Genomic DNA, 17717 nt, shown 5'->3' on the forward strand with positions numbered 1-17717 from the left:
ACAAACAGAAAAATGGCACATAACTGATTAAAAAAAAAAATCCAATCCAATAAAAACAGTTAATTGCTTTCATGTCATTTATGTGTTTGGGTAGCCAGCAGGAAGTCAATTAGCTCAGCTAGAGTAAGTGTGTAATGCACATGCCCTATGGACTCAAGTACCTCCACATTCTCACCCCCAACACGTCAAATATGGCAGCTTGGTAAAGAAAAGTATATATGCTATGCTTCGTAATGCTATAGGTAGCCCCCCTGTAGCAGTATTTTCTGGAGGTGTCCCTTTAGTGTTACGCTTTAATGTACAGCCAAAGCCACGTGACGTAGTACAAAGCGTATTAAAGGAGGTGGGGTGGATGGATGGGTCAAACAAACACAGTACTTTCACCCGGGATAAAACCCATGTAAAACCAAAATCTACACTGACCTCTTTTTAAGACGTTACGTAAGTGACATGAGTTACACATGTAAGCTGACACAAATTATGTATGTAGTGTTGTAGCGCTTGAGGCCGGTCTTGGTCTCAGGAGGAGATGTCAGACAAATCTTCTGTAAGAAAATTTGACTGTATAAACCACAAAGAATTCATCTTCAAAAGATACACATAGTGTGCAAATTCTGCAGTTAGCTGTTAAGTTGTGTTTTTGCTTGTGATAAACAATGATGAGATGCTACATAAAGCTATATAGCTAAGGTAAACTACATATAATTACACTTATGTCAGCTCTGACGTAAACACTACACACCATGGCAAATGTGACAGCACTTGGTCTTTTAACCAAAAGCATGAACTTTTCCTAAACCAACCCAAGTAGTTTGTTTCCTAAACCTGCCATATTTGACAAGTTGCAAGTGAGAAAAGTTTTCGAATGTGCAAACGCCCAAGGAAGCCTGAAAGCCGTTTTTAACATATGCACCCAACAGGTAACTTTAATCCAAATGAGTGGGGTTCCTTCTCAGTACAATGTACCCAGGTCTCTAAATACATTTGTGCTAAAGATTTGGTGGTGGTTGAGTATTACTATGATATCTACATTTTGGTAAAGGCACCGAACATTTGGCAGTATTTTACTGGGTGAAATATAAATTTTTTGCAATTTTTTTTAGCAAATTTTTTGTTTGGTTGGGCCTTTGTTTTTTTTGCATACATGGGGACATTTGGAGTTGTGTGTTTGGCCACTTGACAAAATCACCTTTTGGCTCTGTTTTTGGTCTCCACCAACTTCTGAGAGAAATATCTTGCTCTTTAGCAGGTAAATGCTTCAATATGTTCACTGCCATTTGGTGCTGGGAAAGTATGTGGCTCTAGTGCTTTATTGAGGAAAACAGCTTCCCGTTTCAACTGCAAAATTCGCTGTAAGAGTGTGAACCAGAGCGAATCAAAACAGAAACGTTTCAGGCCCAATTACCTGAAAGACTCTAAAGCTCTGTAGGGTGAAGAGAAACTGCAGATTTATGTGATAATTATCTGTGGGTTCATCACTCCCAGTGACCCCTCTCCTATGCAAGTGGTCATTTAGTCCACTGTTACTATAAAAAATATTGATTATAGCAGCTTTAACACAAGCAGCCACTCACGAAAGTATCCAATTAAATAACATAAGACTGCCAGCACTTTTTTTTTGTTTTTTGTTTTTTTGTTTGTTTTTTCTTTTCCTTTTTTAAGGCTTAAGCTTTCGCTGTTTATTTAAAAAGATCAATTTATTTCAGCAACGTTGGAAAAAAACACCACTTCATGAATTCTCGCTAATTAAAATTTGTCGAGAAGCTGTTAAATCATGATCCTTATTGCAAAATTCATGTTTTTGAACATGGTTTTGATTTTCTTCACATAACAACTCTTGCTAATATGACTATTAGGCTAACTGCTTGTACCATTAGGAATACCAACACACAGTCATCAACGCTTAATGAAAATCCTGCCGTTTTGTCAACAAGAAACATTCATGAGTGCAGACCGTCCGATTATTGAGCTGGTATCACAGATCATTACTGAGAAGTCTAACTGTACAAAAAATTCTCTATACACACTAAAACTACATTTGAATGAAAAATCAAAGGGAGAACTTGGTTTTATTATATTTTTTAAAATATTAATAGGCCTTATATTAAAACAGCAATAGTTAATGTCACTGTAACAAACCAATCTGACTTTTCTCAGCTTCTCTTTTTTCTCTCTTTTTTATAACTATTCTAATAATATGTTAAATAAGGAATAGTGTGTTTGTGTCTGTCAGAGTTATTTTAAACAAACTTCCTGCAAAGGGAACTTTACCTCGGTGTCAGTGGGAGTTTAATCTCCGTAAAAACACTGAATTCTTAGCAGCATTAAAGCACAGCTGGCCTAAAGGTTCAACTAAACGCAATAAACTGGTATTAGAAGTGTGTGACCCGCTTAGTGCAGCCTGAGACGGAGTCAAACAGGGAGACAGCTGGCGCTGCCACCAGCAACACTGAGCTCTTCACTCAGCCACTTTCATGTGAGGACAAAGGTTTCACTTCAGTTTTACAGACCTCAAACTGACTTTATTTCTTCATGTAGTAATGTTTCGAAGGGAGGCTGGTAATGGTTATTGATCACATCTAATCCAGTTTCAAAGGTTCTTAAAAAAAAACTTCATTTTTGAGTGATCAGTCTTGATTGATTTGAGAAATTGCTGTCTCAGTTTTTGTGCATTTTCCTGTCTTATTTTGCTTTTATTGAGTCTGTTTACTTGAACCTATTATAACTTGGAAAAGAGGGATTTTTTTCCCCATGATTTGTCTCATTTTAAAACTGACATTCTCCCATTCAAATCTTCTATAACCAGCTGATTAGAAAATATAGTAGAATCTCAACATTTCTTAAAAAGAGATTTGTGAAGACAAAATAAAGGATGTCTGTCAGTATACATACCTGTTGATGGTGTAAGGCTCATCCTATTGCACCAGGTGTTGCGTTTAATGTTAATCCTGCAGTTTCATGTATGTTGATGCTCCAGCTCCATCTAGTGGTTGAATTTAACACAAACCATGTTAGTTTTACAGTTTGGTTAGATTTAAAATGAATTATCAATGTCTGATTGACGGAACTGAATGATAGTATCATTCTTACCTTCATGATCAAAGCAAATTTTGACTGTGATCAATTACATGAAGATATTAAATATGAAACTATGTGAGAATGTAAAAGCTGAAGGTACTGGGGGAGGTTACGTCATCAAAAATACATTTTTTGGTGTTTTAATGAGGATTCTTGGGAAAGTCTAATGAGCTGCTCCAGACCATTCTGCCTGTCTTCTTCATTACAACATAATATACAATATGTCTTATGTCATTTTTAATGTGATTTGTCTTGTGATCACTTCAGGGACGCTGTGAAATGAGATGTTCTCCTGAAAGACTTGGTTCAAATCATTACAAAGCTGGATGAATGACATTACTCAAGAGTTTTGTACTTCATGAAATTGACTTTGCTCATAAAAGGGTCAAGTGGGCCTAAAAACTGACAGATGAGTCAAGACTAGTAAGTGCTTACAAGAGTACTTACCATACTGGTTAGAGGAATTCTGCTTTATTTTCTCAAAAATTATTTCTATCAAAGAATATTCTTATACTTCAAATATTATATTGTTTCCTTCTTTTCTCCATACTTTTGATGATATCCTTTCAAACATGATATTTTTTAATGCAGGGGATTAGTTTGATTGCCAAGTTTTAGATAAGAAAATATCCAAGAACAAGCAAAGAAGCAGCAAGGCTGGGCCTACAGTTGCGTGAGTACCAGCCCATTTTAATTTAAATGTTTTATTTCTGCACAATGTGTAAATTCTCCAGTTGGGGGTCTCTATCACATTAAAACAATAATAAAAGATGTAATTTTATGGTGTCCTAAAGGGAACGGGATCATGGGAGTTGTTTTGTTCACTTTTAAAAAAACATAATAGCTGATGTAGTTATGCACGCTGACTTCTTTACTCAGTCTCTGACGTATCCCATGTTTCTCCCAGAAGTTATAAACAAAGAGATGAGGCAGCCCAGGAAAAAAAGTGTTGCCGTGCCCTATGCCCTGTCATGTGACACCACTGCATCTATTATAGCATTATTGTTGTTGTGCGAGGGCTTCAGATGAATCTCTTTAAGTTGTGGAAATGATTAATGATGAATGGTATAACTAACTGAATGCCCCATGAATAAAAATCTCAACATTTACATCATGTCGCACAATATTTTCCTGTCAATTACTTTCTTGATTAATTAATTACTAGTTTGTTTGTTTTAAAATGTCAGGAAATAGTGCTAAAAAAGATATTCAGTTTACTGTCAGAGAGGAGTAAAAAAAACAAAAAATATTGACATTTAAGAAGCTCAAATCTGAGAATTTTTACTTTTTTTCTTTAAAAAAAAATGACTCAACCCAATTAGCTGATTATCTAAACTGTTGCAGATGAATTTAATAATTGAGTAATCATTGCAGCTCTAGTTTTATCACCTATGAACAGAGCCAGGCTAGCTGTATTTCTGCTAAATATAAGCATGTGTAATTAAGTGTTTACAGGCACCAAACCCCAACATGTCCTCTCAGCTCAGTGGTGACATTTGAGATTTGGTTCAGATGTGAACCGTGTTGATTATAAACATCCACATTAGACTGGGAAGAAATTTGAAGATTAAGGGAACTGTACAGGAATCAGGGAGTCTACCTTTAATGCATTTCAAACCAGCTGTAGTACTGAACACTACACAGTGATGGACTAAACAGATACTGTAATGTCAAACTGTTTACTAGTTTACTGTTTACTTACTCTTACAGTGCTCTGTATGGCAGTTGAGTGCAAAGACAGTCACGGTCAAGACATACTCTGAATTTGATTATTTACAGCCTGAGAGATACATCCAATATAAATTTAGCTGTTGTTCCTCATAAAACTTTAACAAACTCAACTATATTTGTGACTGCAGCTTGCAAACCCCAATCTTGTTCTAAGTTACTGTGTCTGCCCAGGACTTTAATACAAGATCTCAGCACGATATAGTGTTAATTAGCTTAGGTTTGCTGCTTTCTTTATTGAGCTCATCTACCCCCTCCTCTCCTTCCTTTGTTTAATGACAAAGGAAATTACGCACATGTAAGTAATTTGTGTGATTCCAGTAAACCCAGTCAAGCGAAAAAACAAACATTAAACTTAAAGCGAGCACAGCTTTCAAAAAAATTCAGCCCAGTCAACAGCTATTAATGAAGACAGCAAAGAACAAACTTTAAAGACATTTAAACAACTTTTTTGTGGGTCGAATTAAATCCAGTGGTTATTTTATTAATATTTTGTAGGAAGCAGGTAAGTTATAAACAAATCCACAAAATACTGAGCAGATTTTTTGTCACGGGAGAGCTACACTGCTTGAACATGTCTCATTTTGATATTTTCTGTACCAGAAAGTATTAATAATAGTTTTCAAGTGATCAAATGTTGCCAAACACCTTCACAACAAAGCAAGTCTGCAGTTATGAGTGGGCAACATGAACTTCTAACTAGGTATAAATTATACTGCCAAAAGTATATAGATGCTCTGGTCTGGGGGTGTTTCATGTGGTAGGGCCCTTAGTTTCAACATACGGTGATATTTTCAACAATTGTGCTTCCAACTTTGTGGGAGTTTGGGGAAGACCCTGTTTCAACATGACAACGCCTCCATGCACCTCAACTCCATCCAACATTTTTGGGATGAACTAAATGCCAACTGCGAGCCAGACCTCATCACCCAACATCAGTGGGTTTCTCTCAGCAGTAGAATCTACTAGAGCTACTTTCTTTCTATCCACTAGAGAGAAAATAGTTCCCACATGAAACTGCTCACAACAAGGCCTGTAGATTATGTTCAATAACCAGGTCATGAATTTTTCAAATGTATTTTTTGGTTTCTTTGAGCACCACACGCTGAGTGCTAAGACAGACATCTCTTTGGCTGATATCTCCAAAACTCTGCAACTCACACCAAAAAATCTAGAACGATAAATAGCACTACAGGCCAAAGGAAAAATATGTATTTATATCTTATATCACAGAAAGAGTTTTCTGGAAGTTTGACTGAGAAACCGTTTACAGACAATGTAACCAGATGTGCAAGGTTTCCATTGCTGGGAAAGCTAATGAATTTATATAAAATGATATAAAATGACCAGTGTGTAGGATTTAGTGGCACCTAGCGGTGAAGTTACAGATTGCAACCAGAATATCCCTCACCTCACCTCACCCTCCCCATTCAAGCTTGTAGGAGAACCTACAGTGGCTGCAAAACTTGCTAAAGGCCGCATCTAGAGCCATGGTTTGGTTTGTTTTTTTTTCTGTGCAACTGTAAAAACTAGAGCCCAACCAATATGTCGACCAACCAATATTATCAACTTGATATTGGCCTATAACAGCTATATCGATCCATATCAGCATATATTGACTGAATGTTGAATGCATTATATGAAACTGTAAAATATATATAAACTATATATAGGCTGATTTTAAGGTTATAAAACATAACAATTCTTACTTTCAGGTGATCATGCACTGACATATATTATTATATTATGTTCCATTTCTGCCATATTCTTCTAATAAATCCACTAAATCTTACACACTGGGCTTTTAAAGGGATCGATAGCTCTGGATAAACAGGATTGAAAGAAATATTTGACGATTCCCTCATCTCACAGTATTCATAGTAACATTGCAAAAGCCCGATTTCTAGCGTACACTATGTAAACATACAGAAAGTGACTGTATAGTTAAATGTTTGAGTTTGTCACTGCAGGGTTTTCAGATGCTCCGTCTCCATCTGGCAGGTGACTCTTCTGATGTTTCTTGAACTCCACCCTGTGTATGAATCCTTTCCCACAAACCACACAGCGGTAGGGTTTTTCTCCTGTGTGGATGCGCCTGTGCAACTTGAGGCTGCTGCCCTGAGTGAACCTCCTGCCGCAGATGTTGCAGCCGTACATCTTCTCCCCTGAGTGAGTCATTGCGTGCAACTTGAGATTGCTGGGGTTGCTGAACTTTTTGTCGCACTGGTCGCAGGCGTAAGGCTTCTCCCCCGTGTGGATGCTCATGTGATACTTGAGATTGACCATGCAGCGGAATTTTTTCCCGCACGTGTCGCAGACGGGCTGCTGCCCCGGTTTCTTCCCCGTGTGGATCCTCATGTGGTTCTGGAGGGCGCTGGCGTGGCCGCAGCGTTTGCCGCAGGTCTCACAGATGTACGGCCTCTCTCCCGTGTGGGTCAGCATGTGGTGCTTCAGGGCGCTCTTGTGACTGCAACCTTTGCCGCAAACCTCGCAGGAGAAAAGCTTTTCTCCCGTGTGTTTGCTCAGGTGATTTTTGAGGACGCTTAAGTCGCTGCAGCCGAGGCCGAGCACGTCGCAGCAGTTTTCCTTCTGCATGTGAGTCACCCGGTGAGTGGCCAAGGACGAGGTCGAGAAGAAGCTCTCGCCGCACATTTCGCAGACAAAATCTCTGTCTCCTGAGTGCAGATTCTCATGATCAGCTAAACTCTGTCTGCACTCGAAGGTCTCCGGGCAAAGCGAGCACACAAACGTCTTTTTTAAGGCACTACACCTGTGCCGCTGGAGCGCCAACAGCCCGGTGAAGTGATTCTCACACAGCGCGCAGGTGTGGGTGCTCGGCTTCGTCACGCTGTGCTGACGCATGTGTCTTTCAAAGGTGTACTTGTAAGCAAATTCTGTCCCACAGTCTGGGCATTTGTAAAGCTTCTCTCCGGTGTGACGTCTCGAATGTGCGCTGAGCGCCCGCTGATTAGCAAAACGTTTGCCACACTCAGAGCAGAGGTGAGGCCTGGAGTGAGTCAGGTAGTGTCTGTCCATCATACACTTCAGAGCAAAGGATTTGTCACATGAAGGACATTTGAATGGCCCTGTGGTCTTCTTCTTTTTGATCTTGGATGTGGTGGTTGAAGTGTCCTGGATGACATCTTCCTCACTTACATCAGAGGCCAGCTCTGAGATGGGCTCTGTTAACACAGCTTCAGCTTCAGACAGAGGTCTGGAGATACTCTCATGAAAGGCTGCATCAGCTGAAACACAAAAAAAAACCTTCATTAGAGGACTTGAAACAAAGTCTAATAACCACAGCTACACAGATAAACTCACAAGAAATTCAAATATAATTTCAAGGTTTTCTTGCTTATGAGGGAAAATTGTTTTTAAGACATGGAAACATTTTATTAGGTTAAATGAGTAAGAAACCTTTGCAATCAATTAAATTCTCTTCAATGACTTAACTTTTTTTATGCAACTGAGACTGTGTACGCATTCTGTGTTTTAACATCAAAGGATGCTGGCATGATTTGCATGATTCTAAAATATGAAAAAGCTGATGACGCCTTCTAAGTTGGACCATTTGTGCAATGTCCAAGTCTAACAGCAAGAAAGTATTCACGTTTTAATACAAAACCATGAATATTGAGTACCATTTAGTAAGATGTCATCACAGACACTTTTAGACTCCAGTGTCTCTGGTAAGAGGAAGTTCTATCAAAAACAACTGAACTGTGAGCTCGCTTTTTTATGACAACACTGGCAGCAATACACCAATGAGCATCTAGCCTGCTAAAAAGCAAAGGAGAAGAAGAATTTGACCAATCATAGCACCACATTTGTAAAATATTTTTTTAGGATTTACATATGTGAAATATGTGAAACATGCCCCATGCAAAAAATACACTTTTCATCAACTCCACCAGATTTTTACAAACACACGATTTAATCAGGTATGAAAGGGGTTAGATATACCCCTAAGGACCCCTGTCTCACTTCCTGGTTTAAAAAAAGGTGAAAGGTGAAATCAAAACCCCCTCAAAATTCAATTTGCTTTTGTATATGTCAGTGTGACTTTATAAACAACAGCACCTACAGATGGCAAAAACAATTCCATTATTCTGTATGCATGCAACTCAGCAGGGGTTCTGATAAACCTCATTTGGAAACACTGAATTAATGTAAGGTATACATACACCACATTCAAAACATGTTTCATTAAAAATGTGGAAGTTTGAAATAAAACATATATGATATATGGATGTGTAATTACTCTACATTGCTTCTTTCTCCAGATCTCTGCTGTAAAATGGATTATGTATCTCAAGAGACTTTGTGATTAAAATGGAAAAAAGAATAAAAATATTCAAATAAAATAAACAGGAAGTATGTGTTCTGCTGGTTAGCAGTAGTTACCAGGTTTGATGACTGACTCTGAGTCAGCTGCTGCTGCTGCTGTTTGATCTCCAGTATGTTGTTCCTCTGAAAGCACAAAACATAAAATTAACTTAAGTGAATCTCTCATTAGGATATAATGACTTAAAGTTGTCTCAGGTTTGTCCCACAAGGGACAAATTAAAACTAGGTAGTGATGCAGAGGATGAATCTGCGTGAGTGACAACCCCTGCCAATTTCAGCAGTCTCCTGCAGATAGACAGTAATGCTGACAAAGTTGTGCATCCCTGTCAGCCACAGTGGATTGTTCAGATACATGGTGTGCTTCACAGAGCCCGAGTTTGTCCAATCAGAGCAACCACTAGGCAGGACATCTGTCCACTTAACTGATCAAACAAAGAGCAATCCAGAAGGAAGGTATATCTCTGCCATGGAAATTGGTCCAAGGATAAAATATTGTTTTACAATGTCATTATTACTGTCATTATAAATGTGGACATGTGCTTTGGCAGAATGCTTGGTGAAGACAGTAAGTAAGTGAGAAGCCTGAATTTTCTGGTTTCACATGGCTATTAATAAAGGAATAATATGAGCAGGCTACATACTTTGGTAAAACATAAGGTTATTCTCCTTTGTTGTTGCTTGTTTGAGTCCTCCTTCAATTTTCTTTCTCTTCTGACGTGAGCTCCTGGACACTGATTCTGTAAATTTAACAACAAGAACATAAAACCTTGTTCAATATACACAAAAATGCCAGTGTGTGCACATAAAATACCCCTCCACAGTCAATCAAGTCGTTAACTGACTTGCCACTCGTCCTGTTTTCGGCTTCACACTCGTTTTTTTCGTCTCGTCACTCTGTCCAGCCCTCTGCTCTGCAGCAGGACCGTCCTCAGCTTCACACATGGACACTTTCAACATCATCAATAGTTTCTCTACTGCGCCTTTGGCCCACTCTTCCATGAGGGATGCAAACTGACTCTGTGAAAGCATGAGTTAGGAGAGAATGAAGAGCAAAAAGAGTGGTTAGTTTCAGTATCTCAAATGTGAGGGAAGGCTCCTTATCTACATTTTAGAGATTCATTCTCTGCATTATTGTTTAGAGCTGCAACCATCATTTGATTAATTGTCAGCTATTAAATTAATCTCAAGCTCAAATTCAGTCAAAACAGCACAAAATTTTTAAGTTAAAGTGCACAGAGCATTGATAAATGTTAATAACAATGACAAACCTGTTCTTTTCAGTACCTGTAACAAAATAACTACTGAATAATCAGTCCCTCCAGGATTTTACAGGATTGTTGTGGCCTAAATTTCTGATTTCACAGCAGGGTTTATATGTATAATTGATTAAAAACCAAGGCAACTTGTTCTGGTTAGAATAAAATCTCACTCTTAATATTGTAAGCCACCTTACAAAAAAAGGATTACAGGATTAAGAAATTAGGATTACAAAAATTCAAACACAATATGCTTTACTTTTAAATGAAGAAGTGCACCTGGTGGGTATACTTCTTTGTAGAGAGCATTGATAAATGTCAATAATAATCACATAGGGCTGCAACTATTTTCATAATTATAGATTAATCAGTTGATTATGTTCTCAATTAATCAATTAATTGTTGCTTATAAAATGTCAGAAAATTGAGACCATGACATCATCAAACGTTTTGTTTCGTCCACAACCCAACGATATTCACTTTACTGTCATTGAGGAATAAGGAACCCAGAAAATATTCACATTTAAGGAGCTGAAAGAAGCTGAGAGATTTTTGACTTTTTTCTTTTAAAAAATACTCAAACGGATTAATCAATTATTAAAATAGTTGGTGATTGTTTTTCATCTATTAATAATTGATTAATCAAATAATTATCGCAACTCTAAATGCATCATGCTACATGATGAATGCCCCTATAATGGACTATAGATAGTCTTCATATTAAATGTTGCCCTTTTATTCAGCTTGTATTCAAGTCAAAACACGTCATCATGTTATTAATTGTCAGGACGCAGCTGTGAGTCAACAGTTGCTGGCAATAACAAACAAATTTATGTTTTGGGGGGTTTTTTTGTTTGTTTGTTTGTTGTTGTTGTTGCTGAACAACACCAAAGCAACAAGACCATAAACTCCAGTAACACCAAAAAATATTTCGTGCTGACTCGCGCTGGCGTCCTCTCCGTGGCAACAACCGATAAGTATGATGGGTAGTGTAGTTTATAGTACTGTTAAACGTCAAACTAAGGGAACTTAGTTGAAATGACGCGTTTTTTTGTTTTATGTAGCTAGCTTAAATGCCCATTCACGGTGTGTGTGTATGTGTGTGTGTGTGTGTGTGTGTTACCGTTATAGCCTCATGAAGCTGCTGTCTGTCGTCCTGTGGAGTAACTTCGCTCTCCTCCTCTTCGTTTTTAACAGACGTGAGTGAAGCCCCAGCAGAGCGCTGCTGCTGAGTGGCCATAGTGTTATCAACGTTAGCCGAGCTCCTCTCCAGCAGCGAGCTGAGCTCCGTCACCGCCGCTGTCACCACACCCTCCATTACAGCACATATCTGACTCTCTAAAGCCTCCAGACTCAACATGCCGGTGAGTAACCTGACGGTCCTATTATAGTTATTCACACTCTCTACTCCACTAAATAAGTTGTCAAACTGTCATGTTGTTCTCTTTCTTCTTCTCCTTCGTGATTTACGGCAGACAAGATGCATTTTGGGAAGACGTGTGCCCTCTAGGACAGAGAGCGGTCATAACAAATACACCATTCGAGTCTTTTGGAAGTCCATTCATGCCAATGAGAATCTTCCTCGAAAAAATCAGTCACTTTCTCAAAATAATGAGAAATTTTCTTAAAATAATGACTATATATTAAAATTATGTATTTTTCTTTTTCTAAGTAATAGGTTAGTATCTCAAAATAATCACAAACATTATCAAAATAATTATAAAAATTAAAGTTTCACATAATTTTCAGAAAGGTTCTCATTATTTTGAAATACTAATAATAATACTCAATATTCTGATAATGTTTCACATTATAACGACTTAGAGCAGGGGTTGGTAGTTATTTTTCATGGAAGGCCACATGAGAAACTGATCAGGCTGCTGTAGGACAGATACTAATCATATAAGATCCTAATAATGGCCAAAACTCTAATAATAAGTGTTCTGCATAGAGCACCTCTACTGTTGGTCACTCTGTCTGAATTGCTATATGATGAATTGTGGTCTAATATTTTGTTGGCAGTGTCCAAACCTTGATGTTTTACAGGTTTGCAACACAGACAACATGGATGTACAGTACTGAGTGAATTAAGTTACAGTTTAATTAACATAGCACTCACCCCTTTCAAAATAAAGGTCTCATAAGCATTTAGTGGTAAGCAAAATGCTATTGTCTTTGCTAGATGTTGAATTTTTTGGTATTTCCATGATGGCCTTGTGGGCCACATAAATGTTTTCAGGGGGCTGCATTTTGCCCCCGGGCCACATTTTGTCTTTTTCATGTCATGAAATAATAGTGTAGTGTAGTTAGTTGATACTAATTATGGTTTGGTTCCATTCAGGGCACTGGTATTGGGTATGTTGGCTCACTGGAAAGGTTCAGTTACACCAAATTGAACTGACCTTAATTAGCATCATTGTTAACACCTGTGTTTAGTCTACTATGTCATATCAATATGGCTTCTGTGAAAAAGGTATATTGTACACTGCTAACAGATGACACCACACTCTGACCAGAAAACTCCTACTGTAACACAGCTGTTAATATTAATGTCTGTTTGTAGTTTCTCACTGTAACCACTAGAGAGCACTGAAAACCCAGGATTACAAAGATAGAGGGGCTGTACCACTCAGGACATATATATAATATATAATTAAAGTTCAACTGAGATCTTCCAGAACTTGGATTTCAGTCTGTCCTGACTCTTTAGCGCTACACTTTACCTTGGAGCAAAACTGTGTGGCTGAACTTAATATTTCCTGTACTGTAATCACTTGCAGGTAACTAAACATTAGTTTGACCTTCATTTTATATCATGATATTATCTGATCTGTTAACATCAGTCCTAAAGAGAAGTAAACACAATTTCCCACTGAATATAATCTTACTGATAAACTATAAGACCTAAATTAACCTCTCAGGGATGACTTCACCTGGCAGCGTTGCTCATTGTCTGTCATTCTGCACAACAAAGGGCGAGAAGTTACAAAACCTCAAATAAACATCTGATAAACATGTAGACTGTGCAAAATCTCTTCCTCTTCAAGAAAAAAAGGTGCATGTGGCAGACAGAGGAAAGAAAAGAGCCTTTCATGGGTAAAATGTGGATTTTGTTGGTCGACAACCTCAAAGTTTATCCAAAAGTTTCCATTGAGAGAACACAGATGTGTTGCCCATTATGTTCCAGATGTGTTTTATTGAATTTATTTATCTAACTTAATGTACTTAATTTATTTATTTATATTGATTGAAATAATAGCAAAGTGGAAGTCATATTTATTATATAGTTAATACTCATACAAAAAATACTGTTCCTAACCTACTTATAAGTATTTTTTAGTTATTTTTTTAGAGCAAGGCTTCAGACATTTAAATACATTACAACTGTTCACCTGACTGGCCAGAGGATTTGGCTCCTGATAGCTAAACAGTGATATGGTTTTCTCATTTTATGCATTTTCAACTGAAAAAGACCTTGGAATTCGTATTGACTGTCTGTCAGATTAGAGTGGCTATTTTCACCCAAAAATATGGTGGGGTCATGACACAGGAGCAAAGTACCTGGACTGGTCACTCTCACCCATCTGAGTCTCCTGAAGGCCATGAGAAGACTAAAAAGTAAATACGTTTCTTTATTTTCAATATTTTTGATCATATTTTACTTATGACTGAAAATGTCAATCTCAACATTCAGTCCTGTTATCTTAATTATTTCTTAGATGTTATGTGTTTTTTATATAAAGTTTTGGTAAACTACTTCAAGGTGCTAAGTCATCTCACGCTATTAGCACTGATGCCATGTGGCTACATTTCATGTATTTGCTAATGCTACGCTAAGAACTCCTGTTACTTTCAGTCCTGTTACAAAAAATGCATGATCCTCATTCAGAGACCTCGTAAAGAAAAAATAAAATGTCCTGAAATTAACCATTACACATTTTTAATAGTTAAACATGTGCCATTAGATACAGTTAGATGAAGTTTTATTTTGAAAAGTTACATGTCAGTAGCACTGATTTGGTTAAATGGCCCAGAAAACATTTGGGACTTACAATAACAACAAATAATCTCTGTTACCTAATGTAATGTCTCCTTAACTTATAGAAAAGCTTCGTGTTGGTGACACATGGTTGTGTGTTGACTAGACTCCTGTTCCTGCTGAACTGAGCCAGTGTGTTTGATCGAACTGCTGTCAGCTCAGGAGGCACAAGAGGGAGGCCAGATGTTTCCTCGGACTAATGTCAAGACCGTGGTCAAGAGACTGCACATGTGGCCCTCTGGTGGTTCCATTCAGAGCCGATGAGAGTGTCGAATTCTGCACATTAAACAAAACAGGGCAGGAATTTAATTTCCATGCAAAACACATTTCCTTTATTGTAATTGCTTGCAGGGAACTAAACATCAAACAGTCTGAACTTTATGTTATATTGTGATATGATCTCATCTCTTCACATCAGTCCTTAGGGAATGTAAACACAGTGTTCCATTGAACATAATCTTATTGTTAAAATGGAAGACTTAAATTAACTTCTCAGCGTTGACTTCAGCTGGCAGCGTTGCTCCTTGTCTATAATTCTGCACAAGAGAGGGTGAGAAGTTGCAAAACCTCAGATAAACATCTGATAAACATGTAGACTGTGCAAAATCTCTTCTTCTCCAAGAAAAAATTGTGCATGTGGCAGACAGAGGAAAGAAAAGAGCCTTTCATGGCTAAAATGTGGATTTTGTTGGTTAACAATCTCAAGGTTTATCTGAAATTTTTCACTGAGAGAACACAGATGTGTTGCACACAAACTCATTGTGTTTCAGATGTGTTTTACTGAATTTATTAATTAATTTAATGTACTTTATTTATTTACATTGACTAAATTAATAGTCATTCAACACTAATTATATAAAAGTTCCAAATGTTACAATATTTATTGATCATATAAGAAATATTGATCCTGGAAGTGTCCCCGGCCTACTTATATGTATTTTTAGTTTAGTTTTTAGACCAAGGCTTAGTTTTTGTTTTTCAGTTTTTTGACCTTTGCGTCTGTTAAACTGGAAACTGAGACATGTTGGTTGTTAAAGCAGCTTTAAGGAACTTTCATATTGTGCTGATTTTGGAGGCCCCTGTGGACAAAAGTGGCAGTGCTTTCAATCCATAACCACAAAATAAGATTATCTAAAGAAAAATCTTGTCCTGCTTTTTTTTTTTTTTTTAACATGTTCTATACTCGCTGTAACTCTTCCTGGGAAAATTTAAACAGGCTCTTCCGGAGTTCATGCCATAAATCATTTCATCTCATTTCAAGGAGGCATGAAGCATAACTATATAGAAATAGCAAATCCTCTCACTGCTGGTCTTGTTTGTTTATGCAGGTCATATAGAGGCATCAGTATTAAATCAAGACTGTGTGACAACCAGTTAAAACTCCTCATAGTGACAGTGAATAAAAAATAAACCTCACAACTTTTGAGTTTATTTTCCTAAACACAGTTGTGTGAATATTTACTGTATTTTAGTACCTCTAGTTCAGAATCACTGCTCTCTTGTACGCTCCAGATTTTCATAGTTTGGATTTACATTTAAAACATTTACAAACAGCAAGTTTTTTCTTCTTCAGTTTTTTTTTTTTTTGGTAACCAGCAGCCATAATTTAAAAGCTGAAAAAGTGAATATAAGAGAAAACAGAGGATAGATAAAGAAGACACTCATATCAACATAAAGACTTTTTGTCTGTTTGCTCTTTTCAGCAGTAGTTCATAAATATATATTTTATTCTTTTCCAAATTTCTTCCTTAACAAAGAATGTTTAAAATCTTTATTACAAAACCTTAAAAATAATATCCTCTCCATGGGCCTTTTGATCTTCTGTTAAAGAAAACAGCATTATTGATATACTCAATTACATCCTGTGTTCAAAATTAGTACAAGTATTACCAGAAAAAAATGTATTCTATTTTTTTGTATAAAAAGTAAAAGTATTCTGATTGTGTCTTGTTAGGCTCCATCAGTATTTTCATCTTTATATTACTGCACCATTATTACTAATTAGGGATGTGAATAGTTAATTGATAACCAATTAATCAGCTATTATGAGTTTGAACTTCCACATTTTATCTAAATTTCAAGTATTACATACATTTACACAGAGGCTGTGTAATGTCAGAGAGTATGTAATATGCTGCTGTGAAAATAAAGCTTTGATTGGGGGGAAAAAACACATTTGGTATTGCACAGTATAAGCAAAATTTGTATGATTTTTTACTAATGATTAGCGGATTAATTGATCATTCATGTTACCAATGATCAATTAACGACAGTGCTTACAATTTGCACCCCTATTACTAATCTACTGACATGGGAACGGTACTTAATTGTTGAACTGGATGAGGTGGAGCTGATTTTTAAATGTTTTGTATACTTTTAGGTAGTTAAATCTATTACACAGCATCATATGTCATATACAGATCACGTGTTTGATTTGTACAGTCTTGATCTGTGGTGGAGTCCAGAGTATACACATATAAACATTTGCCTCTGAAACAGTAGATGCATTAAGTTGCATAAAATGAAATTATACAAGTAAAGTACAAGTACCTCAAAACTGTACTTGAGTACAGAAATTGAGTAAATACTTACTTTCCATAGATAGACAGATATTTCAGACAACAGCTATGCTTAACTCAGTTGATGCTCAAACTCAAGATTTAGCTTATACTCTCCGTCAATTTAACCAAGGGGTAAGATGAACTCCAAGCTTATATTGAGCTTTCAAGGGGGTTAACCTGGGATCATGGCTGCCATTGAATAGAGAGGGTGTTATATAGCAGTGAGGAACACTTAAAGGACAAGGCTGGTGTTCTTCTTTATTATTCTTATTGTCAGCAAATCCCAAGAAAAGACCAAAACCAACAGTGTGTTTATCCATCTCTCAGTAATTACTTACTACCCTACCCTGTCTGTGGTACGAGCCCAGTCTTTATTGAAAACACACCTCACAGATATTTCTCACAAAGGTTTCATTTATATATATAAAAAAAAGGTCTAGTGATGTTCCAACACAGCTGGGCACTGTAGTTTTTAGCAAACACTGTTCATTGTGCATTTGTTGGGGACTACTTTCAGCTGCGGATTAATATACCTTTGAGTATATACAGCTGCAGGATGTATGTGGGATTGAGTCAAAATAAACTACATTGACTACATTTACATGAACAAAATGTTCTGTTTTGTGCCTTTATATATCATATTCAAAGCATATCAAGCAGATCCAACAATCTGTTGATATCCAAGTCTTTAATAATGTTGAACAGTGG

General features: G+C 37.0%; 1 protein-coding gene across 1 annotated transcript; it reads right to left on the reverse strand.

Moving 5' to 3' along the window:
* Positions 1 to 6273: 6273 nt before the first annotated feature.
* LOC146308123 (uncharacterized) lies at positions 6274 to 11865 on the reverse strand. The gene is made up of 5 exons (XM_084746481.1): positions 11533 to 11865; positions 9996 to 10170; positions 9795 to 9890; positions 9211 to 9276; positions 6274 to 8051 (listed from the first exon to the last, which is right to left on the reverse strand). Exons 1-5 carry the CDS (start codon positions 11767 to 11769, stop codon positions 6751 to 6753), a joined length of 1875 nt encoding a protein of 624 aa, XP_084602607.1. The 5' UTR covers positions 11770 to 11865; the 3' UTR covers positions 6274 to 6750.
* Between the last annotated feature and the right edge of the window lie 5852 nt (positions 11866 to 17717).

Source organism: Lutjanus erythropterus, chromosome 20, assembly GCF_056507025.1.
Source record: "Lutjanus erythropterus isolate fLutEry1 chromosome 20, fLutEry1.hap2, whole genome shotgun sequence".
Classification (NCBI taxonomy): domain Eukaryota; kingdom Metazoa; phylum Chordata; class Actinopteri; order Lutjaniformes; family Lutjanidae; genus Lutjanus; species Lutjanus erythropterus.

Excerpts from the sequence above, each read along its gene's own strand:
- LOC146308123 (XM_084746481.1), bottom strand. The coding sequence starts at position 11,769 with ATGTTGAGTCTGGAGGCTTTAGAGAGTCAGATATGTGCTGTAATGGAG. Across the intron at positions 9,277-9,794 it reads TAACCTTATGTTTTACCAAA|AGGAACAACATACTGGAGAT; the intron begins GTATGTAGCCTG and ends TTGTGCTTTCAG. Across the intron at positions 8,052-9,210 it reads AGAGTCAGTCATCAAACCTG|CTGATGCAGCCTTTCATGAG; the intron begins GTAACTACTGCT and ends TTTGTGTTTCAG.